This window comes from Oncorhynchus clarkii, chromosome 21, assembly GCF_045791955.1.
Source record: "Oncorhynchus clarkii lewisi isolate Uvic-CL-2024 chromosome 21, UVic_Ocla_1.0, whole genome shotgun sequence".
In the NCBI taxonomy this organism is placed as follows: Eukaryota; Metazoa; Chordata; class Actinopteri; order Salmoniformes; family Salmonidae; genus Oncorhynchus; species Oncorhynchus clarkii.
In genome coordinates, this window is record NC_092167.1 from 7,769,334 (window position 1) to 7,797,313 (window position 27,980).

The following is a 27,980-nucleotide window of genomic DNA, read 5'->3' on the forward strand; positions in this document are numbered from 1 at the left end:
TCCAGCCAACTTGACACAACTGTGGAAAGCATTGGAGTCAACATGGACCAGCATCCCTGTGGAATATGTTCAACACCCTGACAAATTGAGGCTGTTTTGAAGGCAAAAGGGGGTGAAACTCAATATTAGGAAGGTGTTCCTAATGTTTTGTACACTTAGTGTATGTCACCATTCCTGGTAACAGGTGTAGCACGATTCCCAACGATTCCCAATGATTCTAAACGATTCCAAACGATTCCCAGCATTCCAGCATAGTTCAATTTCTCTCACTCAGCAAAAACTCCCGTTACTTGGGGAGAAAGAAAGAGATAGGTTTGGGGGGTCGAGTGAAAATTGAGGCCAGAAAACCAGAAACGTAGGATTAAACTGACACATGAAAACTAGTAAGGTACTTCCAGTCTGTGTCTACTGCTCCGGCCTGGGTGGAAGTAGGAATAGCAGGTCCTAAGTCAGTTTGTATTTCCCTCCTATCGGTTTAGCATTAGGAATTAGAATTAAGTGAGTTGACCCTGGATCTGCATTTATTCCCATCCTCTGCCTGCATTGGGCCTTGACTGTGCTGTACAAAGACCTAACCACAGATACAGGATTTGATTTCCCAGTCCAAGTCTTGAACAATAGATTTGAAGATAAAATTGACCTGTGGTTAGGAGGAAACGTAGATAAGTTATACCAGTGTATGGAGAGCTGAGGCCGTTCTCCTCCAGGCAGGGACTTCCTCTCGGCAGCGTGCTAACAGAGGCTCCTCACAGAGGCCCCATTGTGTTCTGGGGCCCTGTAGATTCCTCACCACACATGAAAGCCGCACATGCCAGAGTTTCACCTTGTGAAAAGGAAGACAAACATTTCTGAGTCACACTGCAGGTCTGATTAAGCCACGCACCCCTCTAGAAAAATAAGGGCTACTCTTGTTAGGGATTAAGATATTTTGTCCATTTGGGGGCTTCTCTCTCTCTCTCTGTCCCTCTCTGTCTCTCTCTCGCTCTGTGTCTATCTGGTGTCTGTTGATATAGCAGGTTCTCTATGTGTGTGTGTGTGTGTGTGTGTGTGTGTATGTGTGTGTGTGTGTGTGTGTGTGTGTGTGTGTGTGTGTGTGTGTGTGTGTGTGTGTGTGTGTGTGTGTGTGTGTGTGTGTGTGTGTGTGTGTGTGTGTGTGTGTGTGTGTGAAAAGTGTTCATGGTACGGGGTGGGTGCACAGCCCAAGTCCGAGTGACCAAAAGCAATCCGCTCCCCTCCGATCGTTCTCAGTGCCTACCTTCTCACACGCAAGGTAGGGCACACTGCTCTGGTCTGCCAGAGCACACACACCTACACATACACACCTATACACACCTACACACACACACACATACACACTTATACACACCCACCCTCTCTCTTCCCGGCACCCTGAGCAACCTCTTACCATTGGCCAGGTCCCCTAGCCCTCAGCATCTCCATCAAGGCTGAAGGGACCATTCAAGAAAACAGGAGACAGAGGTAAGCCTTCTGGGTGCTATCTTCACTATGGGCTATGGGTTTTAGTATGCAGGATTTGCAAGGCACTAGCTAAATGAACCCCTCTAAACAGTGCTGTTCACAGGGGTTTGTGCAGTGCATGGACACGTTGTCTAATTGCTGATAGAGGTTTTGATATTCCATTGTTTTATTGCTTTGGGATTTGAACATCTATTCTTGGTTTGGATGTCTAGTGTCTGATCATATCAAGTAAATATATTTATTTATTAAGTGTTTCCTATTTCTTGCTTAGTGCACAACTGGCTTGGTAATTGTGACCGCTCAGGTATGGGCGAGCAGGTGACTTCGAGGAGTAGAGACGGCACTTTGACACGTTCTCAATTGAGACCTTAACATTTGATCCAATGTCAAATTTCATACTGAACAGAGCAGTGGCTGACGTACTTTTTAGGGATGAAGTTATGCACGTTCTTGATTGGATCCTTTAATTGGATTGTTAGCGCGTTGTACCAAGTGTTTTGATCCCTTCCAGTAACCATTGTGGTGACGGGGAAATTGGCACCCTGGATTGGAATCAGCAGGTTGAAGAGATTGGAGATATTATATTTGACAATTGGTCTATTCATATTTTGATCTAGTAACACTGGGCCAATTTTGCCTGAATTTCAATTTACATTTATTGACTGTACTTTTGGCTCTTCAGTTTTGCACAAATTAGTCTCACTGCTAATTTTGTGCATGTAAGTCTGTCAAAAATAAATCAGCTTTGCTTCCAGCTATTGGGAAGAATAAGAAAAACTGTCAAATCACTGAATATCAGGAATTCCCAACGCAGAGCCAAGCAAAACACAGAGGCAGTCTGTAGGCTGCACACACTCACACACACTGTGTGCTGTGATGGTGTGTATAAAAGCAAGCCTCTGTCTTTAGTATCGTCCCTCTTTCACCCTCTTCCACCGTTGCCATGCGTTGTCATGGTTTCATGACATTCTGAAAACTGACAGATCCCAGACCTTCCTCTATGCACCAATAAAGAGTAGAACGTGTGCTGTTATAAATAGCAGAGGTATAAAACCACATTTAGATGACTAAAATAAGGTGTTTTTATTTTTTTTTATCAGCACTCATCCCAAAAATAGACTCAATGTTCTTTCTGAAAGATAGGTGTGTTAGGTGTGTGTGTCTCTGTGAGGGTGGTGTTTGTGTGAGTCAGTGTTTAAGTGTATGTGTGTGTCTGCAAGTGTGTGTGTGCGCATTGAATGAAGGTTTTCCTTGCAATCGTAACTCACTGCCATCCTGTCCACAAACCTCGGTGGAATTTCGAGTGTGAGTGTGAGTGCTGAGACAGGCCGGGACGTGGACTCATAAAGAACCTCTGTGAAGGCCGAGGAGGCGAGTCAGCTCTCTCTCTCTCTCTCTCTCTCTCTCTCTCTCTCTGTCTCTCTCTCTCTCTCTCTCGCTCTCTCTCTCTCTCTCTCTCTCTGTCTCTCTCTCTCTCTCTCTCTTTATCTCTCTCTCTCTCTCTCTCTCTCTCTTTCTCTCTCTCTCTCTCTCTCTCTCTCTGTGATATTTTCCCTCACTCTCTCCAGCTAACCCTGAGGGCCAGTGCCTCATCCACGTCTCTCGCACTCCTCTCTCTCTCTCTCCCCTCGCTCTCCGTTTCCCTGCCGGCCTAAAGGACTCTCTCTCTTCCCTCGCTCTCCGTTTCCCTGCCGGCCTAGAGGACTCTCTCTCTCTCCTCTCCTTTTCCAGGGCCTTTTTTGACCGGCCTGTTTCAGTTCAGTCCAAAGTCAGGCCCTGTGTTACTGTAGAGGCTGCACTCACAAGTTGCTGTCTGGTCCTTCTACACATTACAGGATGTAATTGTCAATGATCTACTGAACATCATTTAGACTGGCCTTTTCTTTTTCTGGGCTCAGTATCTTCACAGCCAACAGTCCGTCTGGAATTGGCATTTTGTCTTTTATAGTGTCCGGAGATAGTCCTTTATAACCTACAGATGGTTGTGTCAGACATTGTTACTGTTTGTGTGGAGTGCGTGATGAATTAAGTATGAAGGCTAGCATCAAAGCTCTCGTCCAAGGAGGAGAGAGAGAGAGAGAGAGAGAGAGAGAGAGAGAGAGAGAGAGAGAGAGAGAGAGAGAGGTCTGACTCAGAGTTTTCTGCACAACAAGCGGAAAAGCACACATGATAAATGTTCACCAATTCAAGAGAACCAAAACTTCTTATGATAACATAGTCAAAATGTTGTGACATTTTCTAGTAGGGAATAAAAAACAATGGTGATTCAGCAGTAAGACAAAATGCCCCAAAAAGGAACAGGGGGAAACAACCCATATTTCCCAGCACCTTGTAAACCAGCAAAAAAACGTGTTCCCACGACACCACTGCATATAATTGCAGGTACAGCAGCACTTACCAGATCAACTCTGACCCTTCACCTTTGACACACCACAGGCAGCCAATGATTAAAACCAAGATGGCCACCACCTCTTACAACTGTGAGATCTGGGCTTTAAGGAAGGAAGTTTCAGGGGAATTTAGGGGACTCATATTTAATCTATTTGGGCTGTCTGTACCTTGGTAATGAATATTGAATTCTCTGACCTCAAAAATTTGTTCTACCAACCAAACGTCCAAACCGGACCCACAGCACACCCAAGCAGTTGGTAACGGAGTGATGCTGAGACTCTTTCAAATCTGTCATACAAAAACCAATGACTGCAAAGTTAAACAAACCATATGCACAAGGACTACTTTTAATGATTTCCACACAACAACAGAAAACCTTTACCAGAATAACATTGCAGATGCAAAATGTGTTAACAACGACTGTTTGTGCTGTTGGTGCCGCCAGTCTGTTACCAAAGTTCCTCAAGTAAATGTGTTTTCGTACAAAATTCTGTGGAAATTGTTACAAGTCATCCAATGAGTTGAATGGTTTGTTTAACTTTACAATTGCTGGTTTTTGTTTGACATACATTTTAGTCTCAGGATCACTCTGTTACCATGAAATTGCCCTGCAGGTACTGTAACATGGGCAAACAAATCCTTTTCCTTTGGATATGATTGGTTTCCATGGCTATTAGAGCTGTATCTAATGCAGTGACTTTCCAATGTGTGTGTTGGCGCTCTGAAATTCAAAGTCTTGCATATACAGTATATGCATTGTAGGAATACCATGACATTTAGTGAAGACATAGCAACGACATTTGTGACTTCCTTTTTTTGCTTCTGAAGATTGGGGATGGATGATACAGCCTTTGCCATACACACTACCGGTCAAAGGTTTAGAACACCTACTCATTCAAAGGTTTTTCTTTATTTTAAATATTTTCTACATTGTAGAATAATACTGAAGACACCAAAACTATGAAATAACACGTATGGAATCATGTAGTAACCAAAAAAAGTGTTAACAAATCAAAATATATTTTATTTTATCTTCAATTAGCCACCCTTTGCCTTGATGACAGCTTTGTACACTCTTGGCATTCTCTCAACCAGCTTCACCTGGATAGCTTTTCCAGCAGTCTTGAATGAGATCCCACATATGCTGAGCACTTGTTGGTTCATAAGATTATGCTAATGTTTGAATCTAAGTCTCAGTAAAAAAATATATAAAAATCCCTTTTCCTCAGTAAAATAAAATATACTGAAAGTTTAATCAATATGTCTTCTTTGTGTACTATGAACGCTTCATCAAAATGTTTCTTTATCAGTGTTCAGGTTGGGTTCAGGGTTCATGATCTCGCTCTCTGTGTTCAGTGCTTGGTTGACATGTCCTGTGTTTCCAGGTGGACTATGAGGATGTTGGAGGGGCTCATATTGGGACTCTTCGTCCTCAACGCAGTGGTGGCCAACCCCAGATTTGCCCGGCAGGTGGATTTCGACACGTACGACAGCGCCAACTATGATGTGGATCTAGAAAACTTGAATTTGGAGAATTCGAATGTCTTTGATTATGAAGATGGACTGACTATTGACGAACCTCAGGTAAGATACTGGGGGGAAATTGGAGGGATGGGTGACAGAGATATTGAGATTTGACCTCAGACCCCGTTTGAACATTTTAAGAATGTATCCCTCTATCCACATGTCCTTGAAGCATTCACTAATCAGTACAATAGATGAAAGAAACTAGCAGATTACATACTTTAGCTTACACTGACTCAGTTATGACAGGTCGGTGACAGAGGAAGGAACCTCACATCACAGACATCCTATGTTTTGAAGGTGAATGTATTATTTAGAATTTTGGACATTGTACGTATCACATTACTGTTTTGCCTTGGTTGATATTGCCTGTACTTTGCTAGCTCCATTTCCTGACTCAGACGTCAATGTCAAAGTGCCATGTAAGTTGGTGGATACAGCATTGATCTTGTGGAAGATGGCGTGTTAATTCGTTGATGGGGACTTATCATGGCTTTACACCCCACAGTATCCTGAGCCTCGATGATGGAATCTGTATTACTGAAACATTGAAAGAGTTCGAGACCCAAGGACTTGGGACTATATGTTTTTATCTGCAAAATGTATAGTTTTGAGATCATTTATATTTTCAAGTCCCAGATCTCAGAACTGTTTTGTGATGTCTTCCTCTTTCACGACTCAATAAATATACAGTCACATACAATTATTTTTGATTGACAGCCCAGCATTGTGTGATTGGATTGCATATAGAACTTTATAGCACCAAATGAACAGCTGTTTGCGCAGATAGAACCTTCAGATTTTTGTATCATATTGTAAATTTACTTGTAAAAGACCACTTAAAGAGCAACTCTATGTGAATATTATTTTTTGGGACCAAAATATCAAATATAACCTCAAAAGCTTTCCTGCTTATTAGTTTGAATGCTCATAGCTGACTGTAGTTTTCAACACTTGTCACTTTGGCCCAATTCCATGTATCCCTTTCCTCCCCCTTCTCTCCAAACTGCACTCGTTCACTCCCCCTCAAGGGTTGATTGGCACCGATGGATTGTACTGTATGCATGGACTCAAACTAGGGAGTCTTGAACGTTTTTGAGAGACATCTAATAAACTCTTCTATGAAGAGCAATGGTTGAAGGGAGAAGTTGAGTTTTGAGTTGCTTGGGATTAGAGGTTCCATGCTTCTCAACTCTGATTATTAGATTACATCTAGGGCTATTACAGCCGTGTAGCATTCGGAGTCAAATACTGCCGTTGCTGTGTCTGTAGACATGACTTGATGGGCTCAGTGAACATTTTTCCTCAGCTACAATGCCTTCAGACAGAGAATAATGCATACAGTGACATTTTATTCATCTATGTCGAAAATCTTCATCGTTAGTCAGTCAGGTATTCAATTTCCCTCTGAAAGCAGGTGTATCCCCCCCCCCCCCCCCCCCCTTGGGATTAGATTGTAGACTACAAACAATACCGTAGTCTTGCATTAGTGTGTTGGTTTATCAATGTGAATATGATATCATAACTCTTTTTTCTCTAATGAGAGTGTGTGTGTGTGTGTGTGTGTGTGTGTGTGTGTGTGTGTGTGTGTGTGTGTGTGTGTGTGTGTGTGTGTGTGTGTGTGTGTGTGTGTGTGTGCGTGTGGGCGTGTGTGCATGTGCATGTGTGCATGTGTGTTGCTCCTGATAATCACTTGTTAAATTACCACATTTTTATTTCAAGCAATTACATCTAATTAAATCTCATTTACATTGGCCCAATGAAAACTCTTCTTCTCAAAATGAACAGGACAGATGGAGTATAGACCATAGGATCCAAAAGCCTTGCATACAATGCAATTGTCAGACTCAAGTACTCAATCTGACTCTGAAAGCAGGTGTATCTTTCCCCCCTTTGGGTTTACTACTTGGTTGGTTCTGGGTTTATTATCCAGTTCATCGTGATGCCATTTTGCATGGTCAAACCCTTCATCCACAATAGGGGTCAGGCCCTATAGCCTGCCGTTACCACCTGGATATTTATGTCTATGTGTCAGTTAGATCAGTTGTTTATCAATGTTACAAAACGAGACATCTGATTTACTGTCACTGCTGGTTTAAACTGCCCATTTTTCAGAATATTTCAAATTGGCTGTGGGGAGAAGAACAACATGCATGGAAATATTGTGCTTGTGTGTTGGGGCTGGGGGGTTAGATTGAAATGTATGCATTGAGCAATACAGCTGTATCATACGTGATTGGGAGTCCCATAGGGCGGCGCACAATTGGCCCAGCGTCGTCCGTGTTTGGCCGGTGTAGGCCGTCATTGTAAATGAGAATTTGTTCTTAACTGACTTGCCAAGTTAAATAAATGTTAAATAAAAAATTAAATAAATAAATACAGCTGCAGGGTTGGAGCCTCTCAACTCACTTGCATACAATGTATTCATAAAGGGCTGGGGAAGGGATTCAATTAGGACAGGAATGTAGCTACATTAGACATGGAACTAGTATGGCAAGTATGGATCAAAGTCAATGAGTGGCGTTTCTGTGAGAGGTGTTAGTACCTTCTACAGTAGCCTGTAGATACCGATGGCCTATGTGGCAAAGGAGATTATAGCCCTTGTTGTTAAGTTCAATTCTAACCCACATTTGGCCCAGGTCTGACATCGGCATGCTAAAATGGGCCAAACTGCTCTGTGCTTGCCAGAACCCAAAGGGTTGTAAGTGGGCCAGAGGGTTCTGTCGGACATTAAACAATCTGAACAATAAAAAGCACCCAAATGAGTCCAAAATGGCGGAAAGAGGAGAGTGAGCAGAGAGAGCGCTGCCCATGCTAGAAGTAGCCTTCAACGGCCCAAGTTGGATGTGATGCAACTAGTCTGCAATGCAGGTTTGGCCAGAGAACACTAAAACAGCCCATTTCAGCCAATGTTCCCATTTATTTTCTTTTGTAACAAAGACACAATGCCAAAACTATGTCAGGCTGGCATGAGGCTCAACAGCGGGATCAGATTTTCGACTCGTTCCCCTTGAGCCAAACCATTTAAACTGAACCCGATGTGGTATGCCACCATCCAAGTCAGTCCCACAATCCAATGCACATTTGGCTATTATGACATGAGGGATCTGTGTACAAAACAATGTTGTAGTCTTTCATTAGTCTGCTGGGTTATCAATGTGCAATCTCATGTTCTAATGGCTCAGTTTGATGGAGGAAGGTGATGTTAATGCAGAGTGTGTGTGTGTGTGTGTGTGTGTGTGTGTGTGTGTGTGTGTGTGTGTGTGTGTGTGTGTGTGTGTGTGTGTGTGTGTGTGTGTGTGTGTGTGTGTGTGTGTGTGTGTGTGTGTGTGTGTGTGTTGTTTTGGATAATCGCATCTGTTAAATTACCACATTTTATTTCAAGCAATTACAGCTAATTACATCTAATTTACATTGTCCCAATTCAAACTCTTCTCCTCAGTATAAACAGGACAGATGGAGTATAGTGCATGTAATCCAAAAGCCTTGGAATGATTCAGGGGAAAGAGAAACTGATACAGGAGAAAACAAAGCCTTGACAATAGTGTAGATAGAAGACAGGAAAAACTCCAGCAGTTCCCTTCAGACCTTCTCTTCAGTGGTGTGTGTGTGCTGGGGAAAATATACTCTAGATCGCTCTCACATGATTAACATTTTCAGTGCGATTATAGAATATTTGTTAGTGTGTGGCAGCGCTTTCCCTTGATACAGTTGGCTACTGAAGGGTGAGAGGGCAAATTTAGGAATAAGGATGTAGAGTGGGAAAGGGGATCATGCAGACTGGAAGGAGTCCTCCCTCACCAAGTCAGAGGAGACTCAACTATGATCTCTGCTTTCTCTTTCCAGCTCTCTATTGCCTTTCTTTATTCTGCAGCTCGTCTGACCCCAACCCTAAGAAGCGTCACACTTTTCTCCTGTAAACTGTAATCCAAGGCCAGAGTTACTGATCTGGTGCATTTAAAGCTCTTTGCAGACACTCCTAGAACAGGAGCTGACTTGGTTTAGAGCACTGTAGAGTATGTGTCTGTTGTGGATAGGTCACAGGTCACATTGCATCAGCAACATGCAAATGGAAGCTTGTAATGCTATCTTTGGTCTATTTAAATGGTACCTCTAAGCAGCTTCAGAATAGCAGCTTTAGAGACGGTGCTAGGGGCCACTCGTGGAAAACAAGTGAAGTTATGTAATAAAAATGCGTAGCTTTATTCTGTTTATACCTGATTGTTATTAGCCTCTAGTGGTGTCCTTAAAGATGTTAATACCAGACCTGGGTCAAATACAGCCAGGTATGGAAAATACTTTCAAATACTTGAACTGCACTTCATTTAGTTTTTCCGTTACAATAGAACCAATAGAATAGTCCTAAAAGTTCAAATTTCAAGTTCAATCAAGCTCATCTAAAATGTTGTACCTCTGATTGCTCAGGTGACCTATGACTTTGTGATTGGCAGTTGCTGCACATGGACAGGGATTAGTGTTTCCATCAACTTATAGGTCACGCATGCTGAACCCGTGTCATCTGGGCACCACAAGTCCCTATTAGCCCACTTAGCTAAACCCTAAACGTGAGCCCAGGGAGCTAAGCAAGTGTTTAAGTCCTTCATCACGTGTAACTAGGTCACCAAGCTTTATAGCAGAAAGCCTTTCAATGGACAACATATTGTAAACAAGCGCTCTGCAAAATGTTTTGATCTTACCTAGATATTGTATTTCTTACCATTAGAATGCATTAACTTGATGTCTTACCAAGGTCAATTATTTTAGTCCACTGGCAGGATTGAAACAAGTCTGAATTATCTTGTATTTCCTGGGGAAGCAAAATCAACCAAAAAAAGTAAATGCATTTTCTGGGTGAGTGAGAGAAACAAGTCATTTTTACTTCCTTATCTCAAACAGAAAAATCTAGGTAAGATTGACATTTCTTGCAGTGTTGCTGCAATGTATCTTGTGTTATCATGAAGCCATCATTGAGCGAAGTTGGCCTTTGTAGAGAGCGGCAGTGGGCCCTGAGAAAGACACACAGAACATTACACAAAGGCAGATGGAACGTATGTATACAGATGTACATGTGTGTACAGTCCCATATGCCGGCCATTGAACCCATACAGTGCGTTCGGAAAGTAATCAGACCCCTTGACTTTTTCCACATTTTGTTACTTTATGGCCTTATTCTAAAATTGATTCAATTGTTTTTCCCTCGTGAATCTACACACAATACCCCATAATGACAAAGCAAAAACAGGTTTATATATTTTTTTGCTAACTTATCAAAAAAAAATATATATATATATATCACATTTACATAAGTATTCAGACCCTTTACGCAATACTTTGTTGAAGAACCTTTGTCAGTGATTACAGCCTCGGGTCTTGGGAATGATGCGACAAGCTAGGCATACCTGTATTTGGGAAGTTTCTCCCAATCTTCTCTGAAGATCCTCTCAAGCTCTGTCAGGTTGGGTGGGGAGCGTCGCTGCACAGCTATTTTCAGGTCTCTCCAGAGATGTTCGATCGGGTTCAGGTCCGGGCTTTGGCTAGGCCACTCAAGGACATTCAGAGACTTGTTCCAAAGCCACTCCTGTGTTGTCTTGGCAGTGTGCTTAGGGTTGTTGTCCTGTTGGAAGGTGAAACCTTGCGTCTGTCTGAGGTCCTGAGCGCTCTGGAGCAGGTTGTCATCAAGGATCTCTCTGTACTTTTCTCCATTCATCTTTCCCTCAATCCTGACTAGTCTCCCAGTCCCTGCCGCTGAAAAACAGCCCCACAGCATGACGCTGCCACCACCATGCTTCAATGTAGGGATGGTGCTAGGTTTCCTCCAGATGTGACCCTTGGCATTCAGGCCAAATAGTTCATTCTTGGTTTCATCAGACCAAAGAATGTTGTTTCTCATGGTCTGAGAGTCTTTAGGTGCCTTTTGACAAACTCCAAGAGGTCTGTCATGTGCCTTTTACTGAGAAGTGGCTTCCGTCTGGCCACTACCATAAAGGCCTGATTGGTGTTCTCCCATCTCCACAGAGGAACTCTGGAGTTCCGTCAGAGTGACCATCGGATTCTTGGTCACCTCCCTGACCAAGGCCCTTCTCCCCTGATTGCTCAGTTTGGCCAGCTCTAGGAAGAGCCTTGGTGGTTCCAAACTTCTCCCATTTAAGAATGATGGAGGCCACTGTATTCTTGGGGACCTTCAATGCTGCAGACATTTTTTGGTACCCTTCCGAGATCTGTGCCGCGACACAATCCTTTCTCAGAGTTCTATGGACAATTCCTTCGACATCATGGCTTGGTTTTTGCTATGACATGCACTGTCAACTGTGGGACCTTATATAGACAGGTGTGTGCCTTTCCAAATCATGTCCAATCAATTGAATTTACCACAGGTGGACTCCAATCAAATTGTAGAAACATCTCAAAGGATAATCAATGGAAACAGGATGCACCTGTGCTCAATCTCGAGTCTCATAGCAAAGGGTCTGAATACTTATGTAAATAAGGTATTTTCTGTGTTTATTTTATTATTCATTTGCAAAAAATTCCACACCAAAAAATGCTTTTTCATTATGGGGTATTGTGTATAGATTGATGAGAAAAAAATATTGAAATCATTTTAGTATAAGGCTGTAATGTAACAAAATGTGAAACAACGGAAGGGGTACAAATACTTCCCGAATGCACTGTATTTGTTTAAAATTATTGTTTATATGTAAAGAAGCACTTTCCAACATACCACTTCACCCCTATGTGCATGGAGTACCAATACACATATTCTAAAGTTATTCATTCCATTTGCCGGTTTTGGGTTCCATTGTATATCTTCTTAGACCTAAACAAGCCTGATATTGTCTGACAACTAGAAGATTCCTAGACAAACCCATTTAGCCGCTTCCTGCACATTGTTTTAACTTACTGGTTTTATCTGTTCAAATAAACTACATCCAAATGGGTGATCATGTGTGGTATACACTCTGACAATGACCTAACATATAAACCATTCTGTGAGGCTTTGTGGTAAATGGGATTCCTTGGTTGGTTTCGTGACGTGTTTAATGGTGTCACAGCTTGGTTTGGAAGAGTGGTGGTATTATGCATAGATCTCTCTAGAGTTGTGAAGTTTCTAAAGAGATGCATTGGCGAGACCAGAAAATAATGTTTGTGAGAGAGCAAGAAGGCAGTGCTGCACAGAAAGATCTGTATGCTTCAAATCAGCTCCTCTATTTCACATTATGGAACTTCAAAACTCTCTCTCTGCACATTTTGTATTCCCACGTTGTTTCCCAGAGTTTTTTTTTTTTTTTGGTAGCCAAGCTTTCGCCTCTCGTTTCCCCCGAGTTTGTATGTTTGCTTTTTGGGGGGAGGAGGAGGGGCATCAGCAGCAAGCAAACTAACTCTGTGCAAGACTACTCAAAGGCCTACCTTGTTGTCTCATAAACTCTGACACTCCCAAACTCTCAAGACGTGCATTTTCAATTTCATACCCGTTCTACGTGGCTAAGTTTACAAACGTCCCCAATTTACTTTACATGCCTTTCCATGCATCTAAATGTGTATCTACTTTTAGGAATGTCATTATACAGCAACATACACTTTGTGGTGAGGTAGGTAAGTCTCAGGCTACCTCAGGTTAGGAATCTGTGGTGAGTTGCCTTTAGGTAAGTCTCAGGCTCCCTCAGGTTAGGAATCTGCCTGACACGGAGTGAAAGTCGATGGACAGCTTCTCTCAACATTGGTTGAGAGAAGTGGAGTGAAATATGCATTTTTGCAGCTACCATGTGTCTCTTGGTTCCACAAGGACCATTCCCTCTTTTGGAAGATAGGATCAGCCCATGGGTGTAAGAGAGTCAGATATTACCTTTTGCACATTGTGGGGTTTCAGCGCCCCTGTGTGGCTAATAATAGAACTGCATGGAATTACTCGTGGTTTGCTGAATAGCAAGGACAATGAAGGCAGGTACCCCTTGAAGTATCTATCACATTCTTAACATTAGTTCAGGGTAGATATTTCTTTATTGCCTGATTTTCAGATATTTGCTTTACATGCAAGAAAATGCACTGTGGTCAGGTGGCATAGGCCAGACATAACATCTAACAAACAAAACAAGAATGACAGTTCTTACCCCTCTCTTCCACATTACATAAACTAAGGAACATGTAGCTGTGTTGGAAGTGTTGCATTGTGTTCATCTGTTTAGGAGGTGAGATGTATAGCTTAAAGCACAGTAGAAAGATGCAGTTGCAGTTGATATCATAACTGGTATTAAAACAATGAGTGTGTCGTGCTTTGCTGTGAGGCACTATCAGAACATACTATGGGGGCCTTCTTACAGCCAAAGACCACTTCTGGAAAGTGTGTCGTTAGGATTTCAAAATGTCCTCTTGACATTGAATATTTCGGCTGTCTGTTTGGTAAATTTCAGCCGAAATGCTTTGACATTCTGGCACACACACACACACACACACCTCATTGGGTTCTGAGGAGTGTGAGAACATGGAGAGGTGAAAGGTCAACAGGATAAGATGTGACTGAGTTTAGGAGATTTTCTTTAGATGTAGACCTACCTTGTAGTGTGACTGTTTATTTGCTTTCTAAACAAACCAAACACCTGCTGTGGTCATCATTCCACATGAAACAGGTTATAAACAGGTTATGAAACAGGTTATAAACAGGTTATGAAACAGGTTATAAACAGGTTATGAAACAGGTTATAAACAGGTTATGCACTCCCCAAGTTGAAGACCCACAACAGTCAGTTAAATGGGAAGTTCAGTATTTTACAAGTTGTCGAATGGTTCGTCACCTTGAAAACGTCTTTACAAATTGAATTGATTACGGTTTCCCCTGATCCATAGACTACTTTTAGGGTGAGGAAGTTTCTTACATAAAATTGTAAAATACTGAACTTCCCCTTTAATGAAAATGATGTTTCATTTTTAGAGGACGTTCCTATTGTATAGCGGCGAAAAGTTGGTTTGTGCCACACCTGTGATGTTTGAACTGACGCTCACTATCCTAGGCGGCAGGGTAGCCTAGTGGTTAGAGCGTTGGACTAGTAACCGGAAGGTTGCAAGTTCAAATCCCCTAGCTGACAAGGTACAAATCTGTCGTTCTGCCCCTGAACAGGCAGTTAACCCACTGTTCCTAGGCCGTCATTGAAAATAAGAATTTGTTCTTAACTGACTTGCCTAGGTAAATAATCCTGTTAATTTTGACCAAACATTTTACAGTTATGTTTACAAACCAACAGACCGTGGAGAATGTGGTAACAGTGAGAAATCTGTAATAAAATATCTGTAAAACAGGGTGAGAATAGTCTTGTTTCCTTGGTTGGAAGGTGGAGTTTCCCCACTAAAAACCGTTTATGTTGTGCCTTTACCCAGATTGCACTTGTATTCTTCTCTCATCTCAGTTTGTGGTCCAAAATTGCACCCAGACATTTGTATCCACATTTTCAAATTCCTGCTGGGATATTTGGGGGGGGGGGCAACCCTTGAGGGTCTTCCTCAAATCAATATTCATGTCGTCAATTTTTTTTCAACATTCACCTGTAGATATTAAGCAATACACCAAGTCCTCCACTACTTGGCCATTACCAGTGTCATGATAATTTAGGAGGTTTATTATGTCTGAGTAATCTGCATGCACAATGATGTCTCTCCGTTCCTGGTTGCTTCTTCAGTCATCTGTATATAAATGTTAGAGGTGAAACAGCATAGCCCTGAGGTGCCCCTGTTAAGCTATACCTGTGAATGACTGATACTATAACTGTCTCTGGATCTTCTATTCTCTCTGAACAGTAGAAGTCAGGATGTCTAGAAGTCCTCATGTCCCTGGTCCTTTTCCTGGGCACTCTTTAGCTACTCGTGTTGTATCCAAACATTTCATTCCTGTTTGGTCGCTGTTAAGATTTATTGCCTATTGAGCATGGTCATACATAACGTTGTCCTGTGACATAAATTGGGTACTGATGAGATGATTACTGATATTGAACTCAAAATCAGTGCTTCACACTCTGCACGGCTGGACCAAAAGACGTAGAGCTTCCGGTCTATGAGCGACAGTTGGCTTTTGAAGCCTCCGGTTACTCAGTAAGTGAGGCTACTGCTCTCTGGTGATCTCTGGTGCTCACTGGCGTTCTCTGGTGGTGTCTGGCGCTCTCTGGTGGTCTCTGGTGGTCTCTGGTGCTCTCTGGCGCTCTCTGGTGGTCTCTGGCGCTTTCTGGTGGTCTCTGGCTCTCTCTGGCGCTCTTTGGTGGTCTCTGGCTCTCTCTGGTGGTCTCTGGCGCTCTCTGGTGCTCTCGGGCGCTCTCGGGTGGTCTCTGGCGCTCTCTGGCGGTCTCTGACGCTCTCTGATGGTCTCTGGCGCTCTCTGGGGCTCTCTGGTGGTCTCTGGTTGTCTCTGGCGGTCTCTGATTGTCTCTGACGGTCTCTGGTTGTCTCTGGCGGTCTCTGGTTGTCTCTGGCGGTCTCTGGTGGTCTCTGGTGGTCTCTGGTTGTCTCTGGCGGTCTCTGCTGGTCTCTGGCGCTCTCTGGTTGTCTCTGGCGCTCTTTGGTGCTCTCTGGCGCTCTCTGGCGGTCTCTGGTTGTCTCTGGCGGTCTCTGGTTGTCTCTGGTGGTCTCTGGTGGTCTCTGGCGGTCTCTGGCGATCTCTGGTTGTCTCTGGTGGTCTCTGGCGCTCTCTGGTTGTCTCTGGTGGTCTCTGGCAGTCTCTGGTTGTCTCTGGCGGTCTCTGGCGCTCTCTGGTGGCGCACCTCCTGCATTAGCAATGACTCCCTCTGTCGCTGTCTTTCCCACAGATAGAGATTGGCACACTGGCCCCACCGGATTATAACTACCCTGGCCCTGGGGGCCCTGCATCACTGGAGGAGGAAGAGGAGGAGGAGTTGCCCCTAACACCACAGCTCATCCCCCAAGGCTCAGGGGGGTCTGGGGTACTCATGGGCCCCGACGCACAGGGAGGTCTGTATACACACATACACACACCCACAGCACATACACCGTGTCACCTCACACTATGAGCCCATACACAGGGAGGTCTGTATACACACACCCACAGCACATCCTCTCTGTCACCTCACACTATGAGTCCATACACACAGGGAGAGGAAGGTATGTGTCCAGTACTGACAGTGATACATAACACACAACCTTCCCTCTTAACGCCTACCCATGCAAATCGACCCCTTTTTACAATCATCCTTCGTCATTTCCAAATGCATGAGTTCCATTTAACTGTCTGACATTAGTTAAATGTGTGGTACTCAACCATAAATCTCATTAACTTTTTGTAATGTCACCTAATCATCATTGTAAACATGACTCACTAGCCCTAAACTGAATCATGGTCCACTGTGCTCTAACCTGTCTCTTCTAACACCTAATCTTGTCTCTAACAAGAGGAGGAGCTGCGCCTGAGTCCCATTGACATTCTTCATATCTCCGGGGACTTTGGGGGTTCCACGGGTTCTGGAGGTTCAGGTGGCTCTGGGGTTTCCAGAGGTTCTGGGGGTTCCGGAGACCTTTTGGCTTCCGGTTCTGGGGACCTTTTGGCTTCTGGAGGCACAGGGGGTTCCAGGGAAATTGGTTCAGCAGGTTCTGGGGATCTTGGTTCTGGGGGTTCCAGGGTCCTTGGTTCCGGAGACTCTGTGGGTTCCGGAGACTCTGTGGGTTCCGGGGACCTTGGATCCGGAGGCTCTGTGGGTTCCGGGTACCTTGGATCCGGAGGCTCTGTGGGTTCCGGGGACCTTGGTTCTGGACGCTCTGGGGGTTCTGGGGACCTTGGTTCTGGAGGCTCTGGGGGTTCCGGAGATCTTGGTTCCCGTGGCTCTGGAGGATCCAGCACCCTCCTAGGCTCAGGGGGTTCCGGGGTCATATTGGGTTCCAGTACTGGGGGTTCTGGAGGTCCTGGAGGTTCCGGGGACTCAGGAATAATAATTATATCTGGAGGTCAGTACCTATACGTATACAGACTACACTGTAGAAGTATACAGATAGTTGGTTGGGCCTATAGTGGCCTTGTGAACCTAGTACAGTTCCAAGCACTGATTGATACGCTAAGACTATATGGGATTTCATTGCATTTATAAATTTGCCTTTTCATTTAACTGCTTTGTGCTGGTTAAATGTGGATTGATAATGCTTTCTTGTGACTTGCTACTTGTCGTCATTGTAAACCCTGTGTAATTGCTTTGTCACTTACAGTATCATTATCATTGTAAACATCACTCATTGTCCAACCATTGTCATTGTAAACGTCACTCATTGTCCTACCATTGTCATTGCATTACATACCATAAGTTCCTAATCATTGTCAACCTAACCCACTGTCAAACCATGTTTGAGAATGATTGATTGATTGGCTGATTGAATGATTGTTGATTGACAGTCCATCCCATCCCACAAGAAGCACTAACCTGTCTCCTAACCCCTCCCCTTGGCTCTAATAAGAGGAGGAGCTGCCCCTCATTCCTGACACTACCCCCCAGGAGGCATCGGGTGCTTCTGGGGAGTCTGGGGCCTCTGGCACCTCAGGGGCCTCAGGGCCTGGGGACTCCGACTCTGGTGGGTCAGAGGTCACATTAATCTCTGACCCTGAAGAAGGTCAGTACCACCAAATAAAGAAACAATAAGAAAACAGATCTCTATGGTATTAACCCATTGTATCATATGTGTAAGGATAACAGGGGTAAAGGTCCCGAAAACTTTGAGCAGAAAGCATGCTCTGCTGCCATGTCCGTATTTGGACAAGAGGAGGTGACCAAATAATCTGGTTAAGAGATGCTTTTCAAAGGATTTGTGGTTGACAAGTAGGAATCTCCAATTCCAGCTAAGAACACTGTTCCAATATACCTAGAGTTAAAGTAGAAGGTTTACATACATACATACATTTAAACTCAGTTTTTCACAATTCCTGACATTTAATCCTAGTAAAAATTATTAGGTAAATTAAGATCACCACTTTATTTTAAGAATGTGAAATGTCAGACTAATAGTAGAAATTTATTTATTTCAGCTTTTATTTCTTTCATCACATTCCCATTGGGTCAGAAGTTTACATACACTCAATTAGTATTTGGTAGCATTGCCTTTCAATTGTTTAACTTGGGTCAAATGTTTTGCATAGCTTTCCACAAGCTTCCCACAATAAGTTGGGTGAATTTTGGCCCATTCCTCCTGACAGAGCTGGTGTAACTGAGTCAGGTTTGTAGGCCTCCTTGCTCGCACAAGCTTTTTCAGTTCTGCCCACACATTTTCTATGGGATTGAGGTCAGGGATTTGTGATGGCCACTCCAATACCTTGACTTTGTTGTCCTTAAGCCATTTGCCACAATTTTGGAACTTTGGGTCATTGTTCATTTGGAAGATCCATTTGCAACCAAGCTTTAACTTCCTGACTGATGTCTTGAGATGTTGCTTCAATATATCCACATAATTTTCCTTCTCATGATGCCATCTATTTTGTGAAGTGCACCAGTCCCTCCTGCAGCAAAGCATCCCTACAACATGATGCTGCCACCCCCGTGCTTCACTGTTGGGATGGTGTTCCTTGGCTTGCAAGCCTCCCTCTTTTTCCTCCAAACATAACGATGGTCATTATGGCCAAACAGTTCTATTTTTGTTTCATCAGACCAGAGGACATTTCTCCAAAAAGTATAATCTTTGTCCCCATGTGCAGTTGCAATCCGTAGTCTGGCTTTTTTATGGCGGTTTTGGAGCAGTGGCTTCTTCCTTACTGAGCGGCCTTTCAGGTTATGTCGACATAGGACTCGTTTTAATGTGGATATAGATACTTTTGTACCTATTTCCTCCAGCATCTTCACAAGGTCCTTTGCTGTTGTTCTGGGATTGATTTGCACTTTTCGCACCAAAGTACGTTCATCTCTAGGAGACAGAAAGCATCTCCTTCCTGAGCGGTAAGACAGCTGCGTGGTCCCATGGTGTTTATACTTGCGTACTTTTGTTTGTAGAGATGAACGTGGTACCTTCAGGCATTTGGAAATTGCTCCCAAGGATGAACCAGACGTGTGGAGGTCTACAGTTTTTTTTTCTGATGTCTTGGCTGATTTATTTAGATTTTCCCATGATGCCAAGCAAAGAGGCACTGAGTTTGAAGGTAGGCCTTTAAATACATCCACAGTACACCTCCAATTGACTCAAATGATGTCAACTAGCCTATCAGAAGCTTCTAAAGCCTTGACAAAATGTTCTGGAATTTTCTTATCTGTTTAAAGGCACAGTCAACTTAGTGCATGTGTTAAGGTTTTCTTCCGGTACAAAACACTAAACGTAATATGGTTCCCAATCAGAGACAACGATAAACACCTGCCTCTGATTGAGAACCACTCCAGGCAACCATAGACTTTTCTAGACAACTATACTACACCACAATCCCATAACCTACAAAAAAAACCTAGACAAAACACACCACATAAATAACCCATGTCACACCCTGGCCTGACCAAAATAATAAAGAAAACACAAAATACTAAGACCAGGGCGTGACAGCATGTAAACTTCTGACCCACTGGAATTGAGATACAGTGAAATAATCTGTCTGTAAACAATTGTTGAAAAAATGAATTGTGTCATGCACAAAGTAGATGTGCTTAACCAACTTGCCAAAACTATAGTTTGTTAACAAGAAATTTGTGTAGTGGTTGAAAAACAGGTTTTAATGACTCCAACCTGAGTGTATGTAAACTTCCAACTTCAACTGTATTTCAACTGTATTTATATTAAACATATATCAAACATATATCAACATAACATAACATAACATAACATAATTCCATTCCCAAGATTCCATTTAACTATTACCTAATTGAATCAGTTAAATGTGTCATAAACAACGACAACAACACAACTCCCTTGCTATTTGTGACTTCTCACCGTGGCAAACAGCACTTGTTGTCGTGTCACTGTCCATGCTGTTTCCAACCTGTCTCCTACCTCATCTCTATCTCTAACAAGAGGAGGAAGTGCTCCTGACTACTCCGAAAACCCCTCAGGAGTCTGGAGGTACAGTAGGCTCAGGGGGCTCTGGGTTGCCAGAGGTTGACTTGGACATTAAAGGTCAGTATCCAGCACAAACACTAACTGTTCAATCAAAACCTGTAACCAGGCTTCTGGGGTTATAGGGTCTATTCTACTTCACTATACAGTATATGGGGTCTATCACATTCCCATATCGAAACCTATTTTCTCATATCTTTATATGAGTTGTCTCTTCCATTTCACCCCAGAAACCCTGGTTTTGATTGAATAGGGTTATTGAATCTTATGTGCCTCCTGTTAAAACTGACCACAAACTGTGTTGAAGCCATATGTGTCTGTAATGTCCGTTACACGATGTCTTGTCCTTCCTTACCTGTCACAAACACTGTCATGTGTCTGTCTGTATCATGTGTTTACTATCAAGTTGCTCTACGATATGAGTCTGTAACGTCTGTTATCGTCATCTTCACCAAACGTCTGTGTTATAACCTGTCCCGAACACCATTAACACAATATGTCTAACATTGGGAATGCACTACACATCAACCATAGCACCGCAGCAACAACTCTCATAATGTGCACACCTTGGTCACATCAAAAGCTGCATCCAATCCAGACTTGACAACATTTATTGATGCAAGAGGTAAAACAAACAAATCATATCAACACTGAGTGCACGTCTCCACCATTCTACAAACCCATTGTTACTGCATCGAAGGCTGGTGGCCTAAACTTCATCACACAACATTTCAGACCTATCAACTGTTCTCTCAAGTGTATCACCTACCTCCTTCTTACTTCCTTGTCCTGTCTGTCCCAGGTATGCCTACCTGCCTGCTGTGCACCTGTCTGGGTGGTTCTGTCTACTGTGATGATGTGAAGCTGACGAGCGTGCCGCCTCTCCCCAAAGAGACCACTCACTTCTACGCCCGCTACAACCACATCACCAAGATCAACAAGGGCGACTTTGCTCAGATGAGTAGGTGTCACATGTTAAAGGCACAGCCTGTGAGATTTCCTGCTGTTCAATGGCTGTTTCAATTAATGAAACCACGTAGAACAGTCTGAGTACTTTACCTTCTCTCTCTTGCAGACAAGCTGAAGAGGATCGACTTGACCGCCAACGAGATTGCATCCATCGCTGATGATGCGTTCTCCGGCCTGCCCGTGCTGGAGGAGCTGGTGCTCCGTGAGAACGGCGTGTCACAGCTTCCTGCCCTTCCGCCCGTGATGACCCTCATCGACGCCAGCCACAACAACATTGGCGCCACAGGCATCCACAAAGAGGCTTTCAAGGTATGTAAGGTCTGACAAGGATCACAAACAATGTATTTGCTTTTTCCCAGCATTATCACATTTGATTCCCCTAATGGACTAATCACCAAGCCCTTGATGAGTTGAATCATGTGTGAGTGCTGGGATGAAACAAAAACAGCTATGTATTGAGACTGTCTGGCATAAATGACTCCTCTAAATGTAAACACTGTGTTTTGTTTAGGACATGACGGGTCTGCTGTACCTGTACCTAACAGACAACCACATCGACCACATCCCTGTGCCCCTACCGGACAGCCTGCGCTCTCTGCACCTACAGGTACCTGCACTCCTGCCTCATTACTGCCCTCTTGTGGGTGATGTGAGAACTATAGGATTACCTCCATACTGTACACTGGTGGTGGTTAGAGGGATTTTTGCTCAACTGACCACCATATCCCCTCTATCTGCAAGCTGTTTCAAAACATTCAGTTTCAGTTATTAGGGGAAAGTGTTGTATATTTAAACTGTACTTTTCTCCAGCACTGTGTCAGACCTGTGCAGAATCTCAAACAAGCATTAGTTGGTCTTGCATTGTTTTTTAAGGCCCCAGATTAATGAATGTGTTGTTTCAGAGTGTTTTCGTAGACTTCCAATGCCTTGTTTTCCAGCGCAACAACATTCAGATGATACACGAGGACACGTTCTGCAACCTGAAAGACTTCAACTACATCAGGAACGCACTGGAGGACATTCGCCTGGACGGCAACCCCATCAACCTCAGCAGGACCCCACAGGCCTATGTGTGTCTGCCCCGCGTCCCCATCGGAGCCCACATCTAACCACACACTGATCAATATACACGCATCTTTACACAGCTCAACTCATTGTCTACGAGACATATGTACATACCATACACACACTTACCTACTGGACAGATCCTAAAAGTTGTCCAGTCTATCAGTTCATTTGCAATCTGCACATACAGTAAACACCGGAACACACTACCTACCTTCCCTAATTTAAGTCTGATCAGTTGTTGATCGCATACATAACACACAGTGAGAGAGATGGTGCGTATCCCTCATTCCTACACACACACACACACAAATACACACCAGATATCTTTTTGTCAAAAGCCAAACTGTTCAGCAACTTGAAGCAAACAAAAATACAATGAAAATGTGACATTTTATTGATCCAACAATCGAACATTGTTTCATGTCTGTTCCTGACTGGCAACGGCAACCAGTAATATTGTTTAAATATGTTTTTGTAAAGGAAAAAAAATTATATTACAGAAATCTAACACTATTTAAAAAAACAATTATACTAGCATAAACTAATTGAAGCTTACTGGAACGCTAAATTGAATACCAATGCAATAAAAGGAGCAATTAAACAAGCATTTGTAAAGTCTGTACTGTAATATAAAAATATATTCAGAACTTTTTTTTTTACATGAACTGCAATATTTGGCATATTACATTTCAAAGTTCTTGTTATGACCACAATAGTCTATATCAATAAAGATCAAGACTATTGTATGACCAAGGGGGAGGGGGGGGGGGGGTTGTTGGGTGTGGATGGGGTTAATAAGAAGAAACAGCCTGCTATTGTGTGCTTTGTATGGAAATACCACAATTGAATAAAGTTGTTTTGATGACCTGGCTTAACATTTTAATTGAGAATTGACCGGTAAGGTGTGTAGCTGCAAAGTGACTTTGAATGAACTGATTGAGTACAACTGTTTAGGCAGTTCATGTTCAAATACTTCTAGCCCAGATAACAATAGGCATACAGGCATCTCTGAACAGCAATACAAAAAGGATTTGTCATTGAAAACTTTGTACATTCATAGAAAATAAAACCAATACAAATTATATCCAATTACTTTCCAATTGAATAGTCTAGTCTAGTGTAAACAAACATGTAATTGTTCTTCACATACGTTCAACCAACTTTTCAAACATCTTGAGGAATCTCTCGGTTCTTTCCAACGACCCAACGACCCTCTGTCCTCCTGTTTTACAGCTTTGTCCTTCCGCACCGTTCTCCTCCGCTGCTCTACCCTCCGCCAGTAGAACTCTGTCTCTGTCCACAGCCAGCCGATCCCTGGCCACCTGCGCTTTCTCCTTCTCTATCAGCCCCCTCTCCCTCTCCACCGCTGCCTTCTCCCTCTCCAGTTGGGCACGCTCCCGGTCCAGGTTGGCCATCTCTCGTTCCAGCCCTGCTTGCTCTCTCTCCAGCGCCATCCGCTCTCTCCCCATCACCTCTCGCTCGCCCTCCAATGCCGCCCGTTCGGTCTCCAGCGTCGCCCTCTCGGTGTCCATCTCGTCCAGGTCGCAGTGCATCCCCATCACCCCTATTCCGCCAATCATGGATCTCTTCCTGGGCCGGGCATCAGGGAGAAAATCACTGTCGCTAGTGCCCGGGGGGAGTGGGCCGATGATGGGGGCTGAGCCTGCCAGACGCCCCTCCATTGCGTCACTCATCAGATCGTACCAACGCCAACTGTGGGGGAACACCTGCACCCCTGGGGGAGGGTACTTCAGCTCCTGTCCCCAAATGAAGGATAAACAGTATTAGTAGCTAGTCGGATAATGAAGGATTTGATGAATAGTTGAGTAGACGTTAGGCTTGGACAAAGTAGTAGGCACAGGATGTCTCTAGGACAGGGTTATTTAGAACTTTACAAGGATGCCTATTAAAGGGTCAATTTCAGGTGTTTCCATCCTGAGGTACACCGTGTGGCCACGCCTTCAAATTAGCAGATTCTGCCATTTCAGCCACACCTGTTGCTGACGTGTATAAAATCAAGCACACAGCCATGCAATCTCCATAGACAAACATTGGTAGTAGAATGGCCTTACAGAAGAGCTCAGTGACTTTCAACGTGGCACTGTCATAGGATGCCACCTTTCCAACAAGTCAGTTCGTCAAATTTTTTGCCCTGGTCAACTGTAAGTGCTGCTACTGTGAAATGGAAACATCTAGGAGCAACAACGGCTAAGCCGCGAAGTGGCAGGCCACACAAGCTCACAGAACAGGACCGTTGAGTGCTGAAACACGTATCATGTAAAAATCGCCTATCCTCGGTTGTGACACTCACTACAGCGTTCCAAAATGCCTCTGGAAGCAATGTCAGCACAAGAACTGTTTGTAGGGAGTTTCATGAAATGGGTTTTCATGGCCAAGCAGCCACACACTAGCCTAAGATCACCATGCGCAATGTCAAGCATCAACTGAAGTTGTGTAAAGCTTGCAGTCATTGGACTCTGGAGCAGTGGAAATGCGTTCTCTGGAGAGATTAATCCCGCTTCACCATCTGGCAGGCAGACAGGTTTGGTGGATGCCAGGAGAACGCATCCTGCCCAAATACATAGTTCCAACTATAAAGTTTGGTGGAGCAGGAATAATGGTCTGGCGCTGTTTTTTATGGTTCGGGCTTAGCTGCTTAGTTCCAGTGAAGGGTAATAACACTACAGCATACAATGACATTCTAGACGATTCTGTGCTTCCAGGTTTGTGGCAACAGTTTAGGGAAGGCCCTTTCCTGTTTCAGCATGACATTGCCCCCATGCACAAAGCAAGGTCCATGCAGAAATGGTTTGTTGAGATCTGTGTGGAAGAACTTGACAGGCCTGTACAGAGTCCTGACCTCAACCGACTGGCCTGCAGAGCCCTGAGCCCCATCAAACACCTTTGGGATGAATTGGAATGCAGACTGCGAACCAGGCCTAATCAGCCAACATAAGTGCCTGCCCTCACAAATGCTCATGGCTGAATGGAAGCAAGTCCCCACAGCAATGTTCCAACATCTAGTGAAGAGCCTTCCCAGAAGAGTGGAGGCTGTTATAGCAGCAAAGGGAAGACCAACTCCATATTAATACCCATGATTTTGGAATGAGATGTTCGACAAGCAGATGTCCATTTACTTTTGGATATGTAGTGTATGTAGGATGCAATTGCTACCTTGTATCTCTTCTTCAGGTTTTCCCATTTTTTCATTGCCTGACTGGCTGTCATCTTCCCCTGCAAGCCCATGTGTTTGAGGATGGCCCTGCAACAACAACAAAAAAGGTACACAATGACCATTTCGATTTCAAAACATACACATTGACTCGTCTCCATGACAGGTAAAATGAAAAAACGTATCTAACAAAACGTGCACTGGGAGGATCTCGGGTAAGTATCTGAACTCACCTCCAGGCCAGTCGAGAGGCATTTCTCCTCCCCGTAAACATGTAGCGATTTGATACGCGCAATTTCACAAAGTCCATTGTTTCATATTCAGACACTGAAATAAATACATATGTTTTAAATCACTACATGCACAATGTAATTGAAATTAAATAATTCACATTTTGACTAATAGGACAAATGTGGATCGCACCGTCTGATGTCTACGCACGCATCTGCTCGAACAAGTATTCGAGACAAGGCGCCATGATGTCCCCTTTGTAGGTAACGTTAGCTAGCTTTCTTGCTAACTAGCTCGGAGTTCCTTACTTCATTTGCAGTCCTAAATAAACATATAAAGGATAAATTGACTACTTACATTTGTATGTGTATTCTGAATTCACTTTCTTTTTACTTTTCTTTTTTGCATTATTAGAGTATAGCGGTAGCGTGTGTTCGATGTTTTCCATTGTAGCATCCATGTTAGCTAGCACTACGAAGGGACCACAACGGAGTGCACTTCGTCTCTTCCGCCCTTCGTCTCTTCTTCTTCGTGTTGGTTTCCGGACGCAGACTAGTCGCATTTAGGCATATTGCTTCCACCCACAGTTCAGACTGTGCACACGCACCACATACTACCATTCCTCACCTCACATTCGCAAGTGCCACTGCCTACATCAGAACGTTTTATTACTAAAGCTGTAAGATATGCAGCGGGTCACAGTCTATCTAGTGGCTCAGGTACATATTCAGGACGAATTCTGTGTTCTACACATATCAAATCAAACCTTATTTGTCACATGCGCCGAAAACAACAAGTGTAGACGCGAAATGCTTGCTTACAAGCCCTTAACCAGCAGTCCAGTTCAAGATGAGTTAAGAAAATATTTACCAAATAAGCTAAAGTAAAAATAATTTTAAAAAAGTAACACAACAACATAACAATAACGAGACTATATACAGGGGGTACCGAGTCAGTGTGCAGGGGTACAGGTTAGAGGTCATTTGTACATGTAGGTAAGGGTGAAGTGACAATACATAGATAATAAACAGCTAGTATCAGCATTGTACAAAACAAATGGGGGGGGGTCAATGTAATAGTCTGGTGGCCATTTGATTAATTGTTCAGCAGTATTATGGCTTGGGAGTAGCAGCTGTTAAGGAGCCTTTTGGTGCTAGACTTGGAGCTCCGGTACCGCTTGCTGTGCAGTTACAGAGAAAACCGTCTATGACTTGGGTGACTGGAGTCTCTGACAAACAGAAAATATATCAATAAGGGATCATAGCTTCAACCTGGTCAGTCTGTCATTGAAAGAGCAGGTGTTACTAATGTTTTGTATACACACAGAGATATAGGCAAACAAATGCTCGACCTGCAGATGAGTATGAGGGGGGAGTTTCTGTAGAAAAGCCAACGATAAAGGCTTGCACTCCTTTTTTTATTTGTGTTGTGCTGTTGCTTCACTTTGTGCATGGGGGCGTTGTCATGCTGTAACAGGAAAGGGACTTCCCCGTTGCCACAAAGTTGGATGCACAGAATTGTCTAGAATGTCATGGTAAGCTGTAGTGTTAAGATTTTCCTTCACTGGAACTAAAGGGTCTAACCCAAACCATGAAAAACAGCCCGAGACCATTATTCCTCCTCCACCAAACTTTAGAGTTGGCGCTATGCATTGGGGTAGCATTCTCCTGGCATCTGCCATACCCAGTCGGACTGCCAGATGGTGAATCACTCCAGAGAACACATTTCCACTGCTCCAGAGTCCAATGGCGGTGAGCTTTACACCACTCCAGCCGATGCTTGGCATTGCACTTGGTGATCTTAGGCTTGTGTGTGGCTGCTCGGCCATGGAAACCCATTTAATGAAGCTCCCGGTGAACAGTTCTTGTGTTGATGTTGCTGAGTTCCTAGGTGAAGAGTATCATTATAAATGAACCATTACATACAGTATACCTTATCATAAGTCCTTAAACAGTGGCCTGAAACTCATAGTTTTACAGGCCTGCAAGTAGGGTTGCAAAATTCCAGACTTTCACAAACATTCTTCCAGTAATCTTCCAACCAGGACTTCTGGAAAATGTGAGAAATGTACCAGAATGTTGCAAGCCTAACTGTAAATCACAATACACTGGCTTGCAAAGTGATACGTAATACCTGTTGGAATCTA

At 43.6% G+C, this 27,980-nt stretch overlaps 2 protein-coding genes across 2 annotated transcripts; one reads left to right on the forward strand and one right to left on the reverse strand.

Moving 5' to 3' along the window:
• Positions 1-1,397: 1,397 nt before the first annotated feature.
• On the forward strand, positions 1,398-23,294 carry LOC139378438 (uncharacterized). Its single transcript, XM_071120611.1, has 10 exons — positions 1,398-1,479; positions 5,256-5,454; positions 16,179-16,341; positions 16,780-17,328; positions 17,830-17,982; positions 20,353-20,454; positions 21,197-21,355; positions 21,470-21,672; positions 21,875-21,970; positions 22,302-23,294. The coding sequence occupies exons 2-10, from the start codon at positions 5,263-5,265 to the stop codon at positions 22,470-22,472; spliced, it is 1,788 nt and encodes a 595-aa protein (XP_070976712.1). The 5' UTR covers positions 1,398-1,479; positions 5,256-5,262; the 3' UTR covers positions 22,473-23,294.
• LOC139378440 (myb/SANT-like DNA-binding domain-containing protein 4) lies at positions 22,804-26,370 on the reverse strand. Its single transcript, XM_071120613.1, has 4 exons — positions 26,192-26,370; positions 25,837-25,930; positions 25,606-25,693; positions 22,804-24,188 (listed from the first exon to the last, which is right to left on the reverse strand). The coding sequence occupies exons 1-4, from the start codon at positions 26,292-26,294 to the stop codon at positions 23,574-23,576; spliced, it is 900 nt and encodes a 299-aa protein (XP_070976714.1). The 5' UTR covers positions 26,295-26,370; the 3' UTR covers positions 22,804-23,573.
• Positions 26,371-27,980: the final 1,610 nt, after the last annotated feature.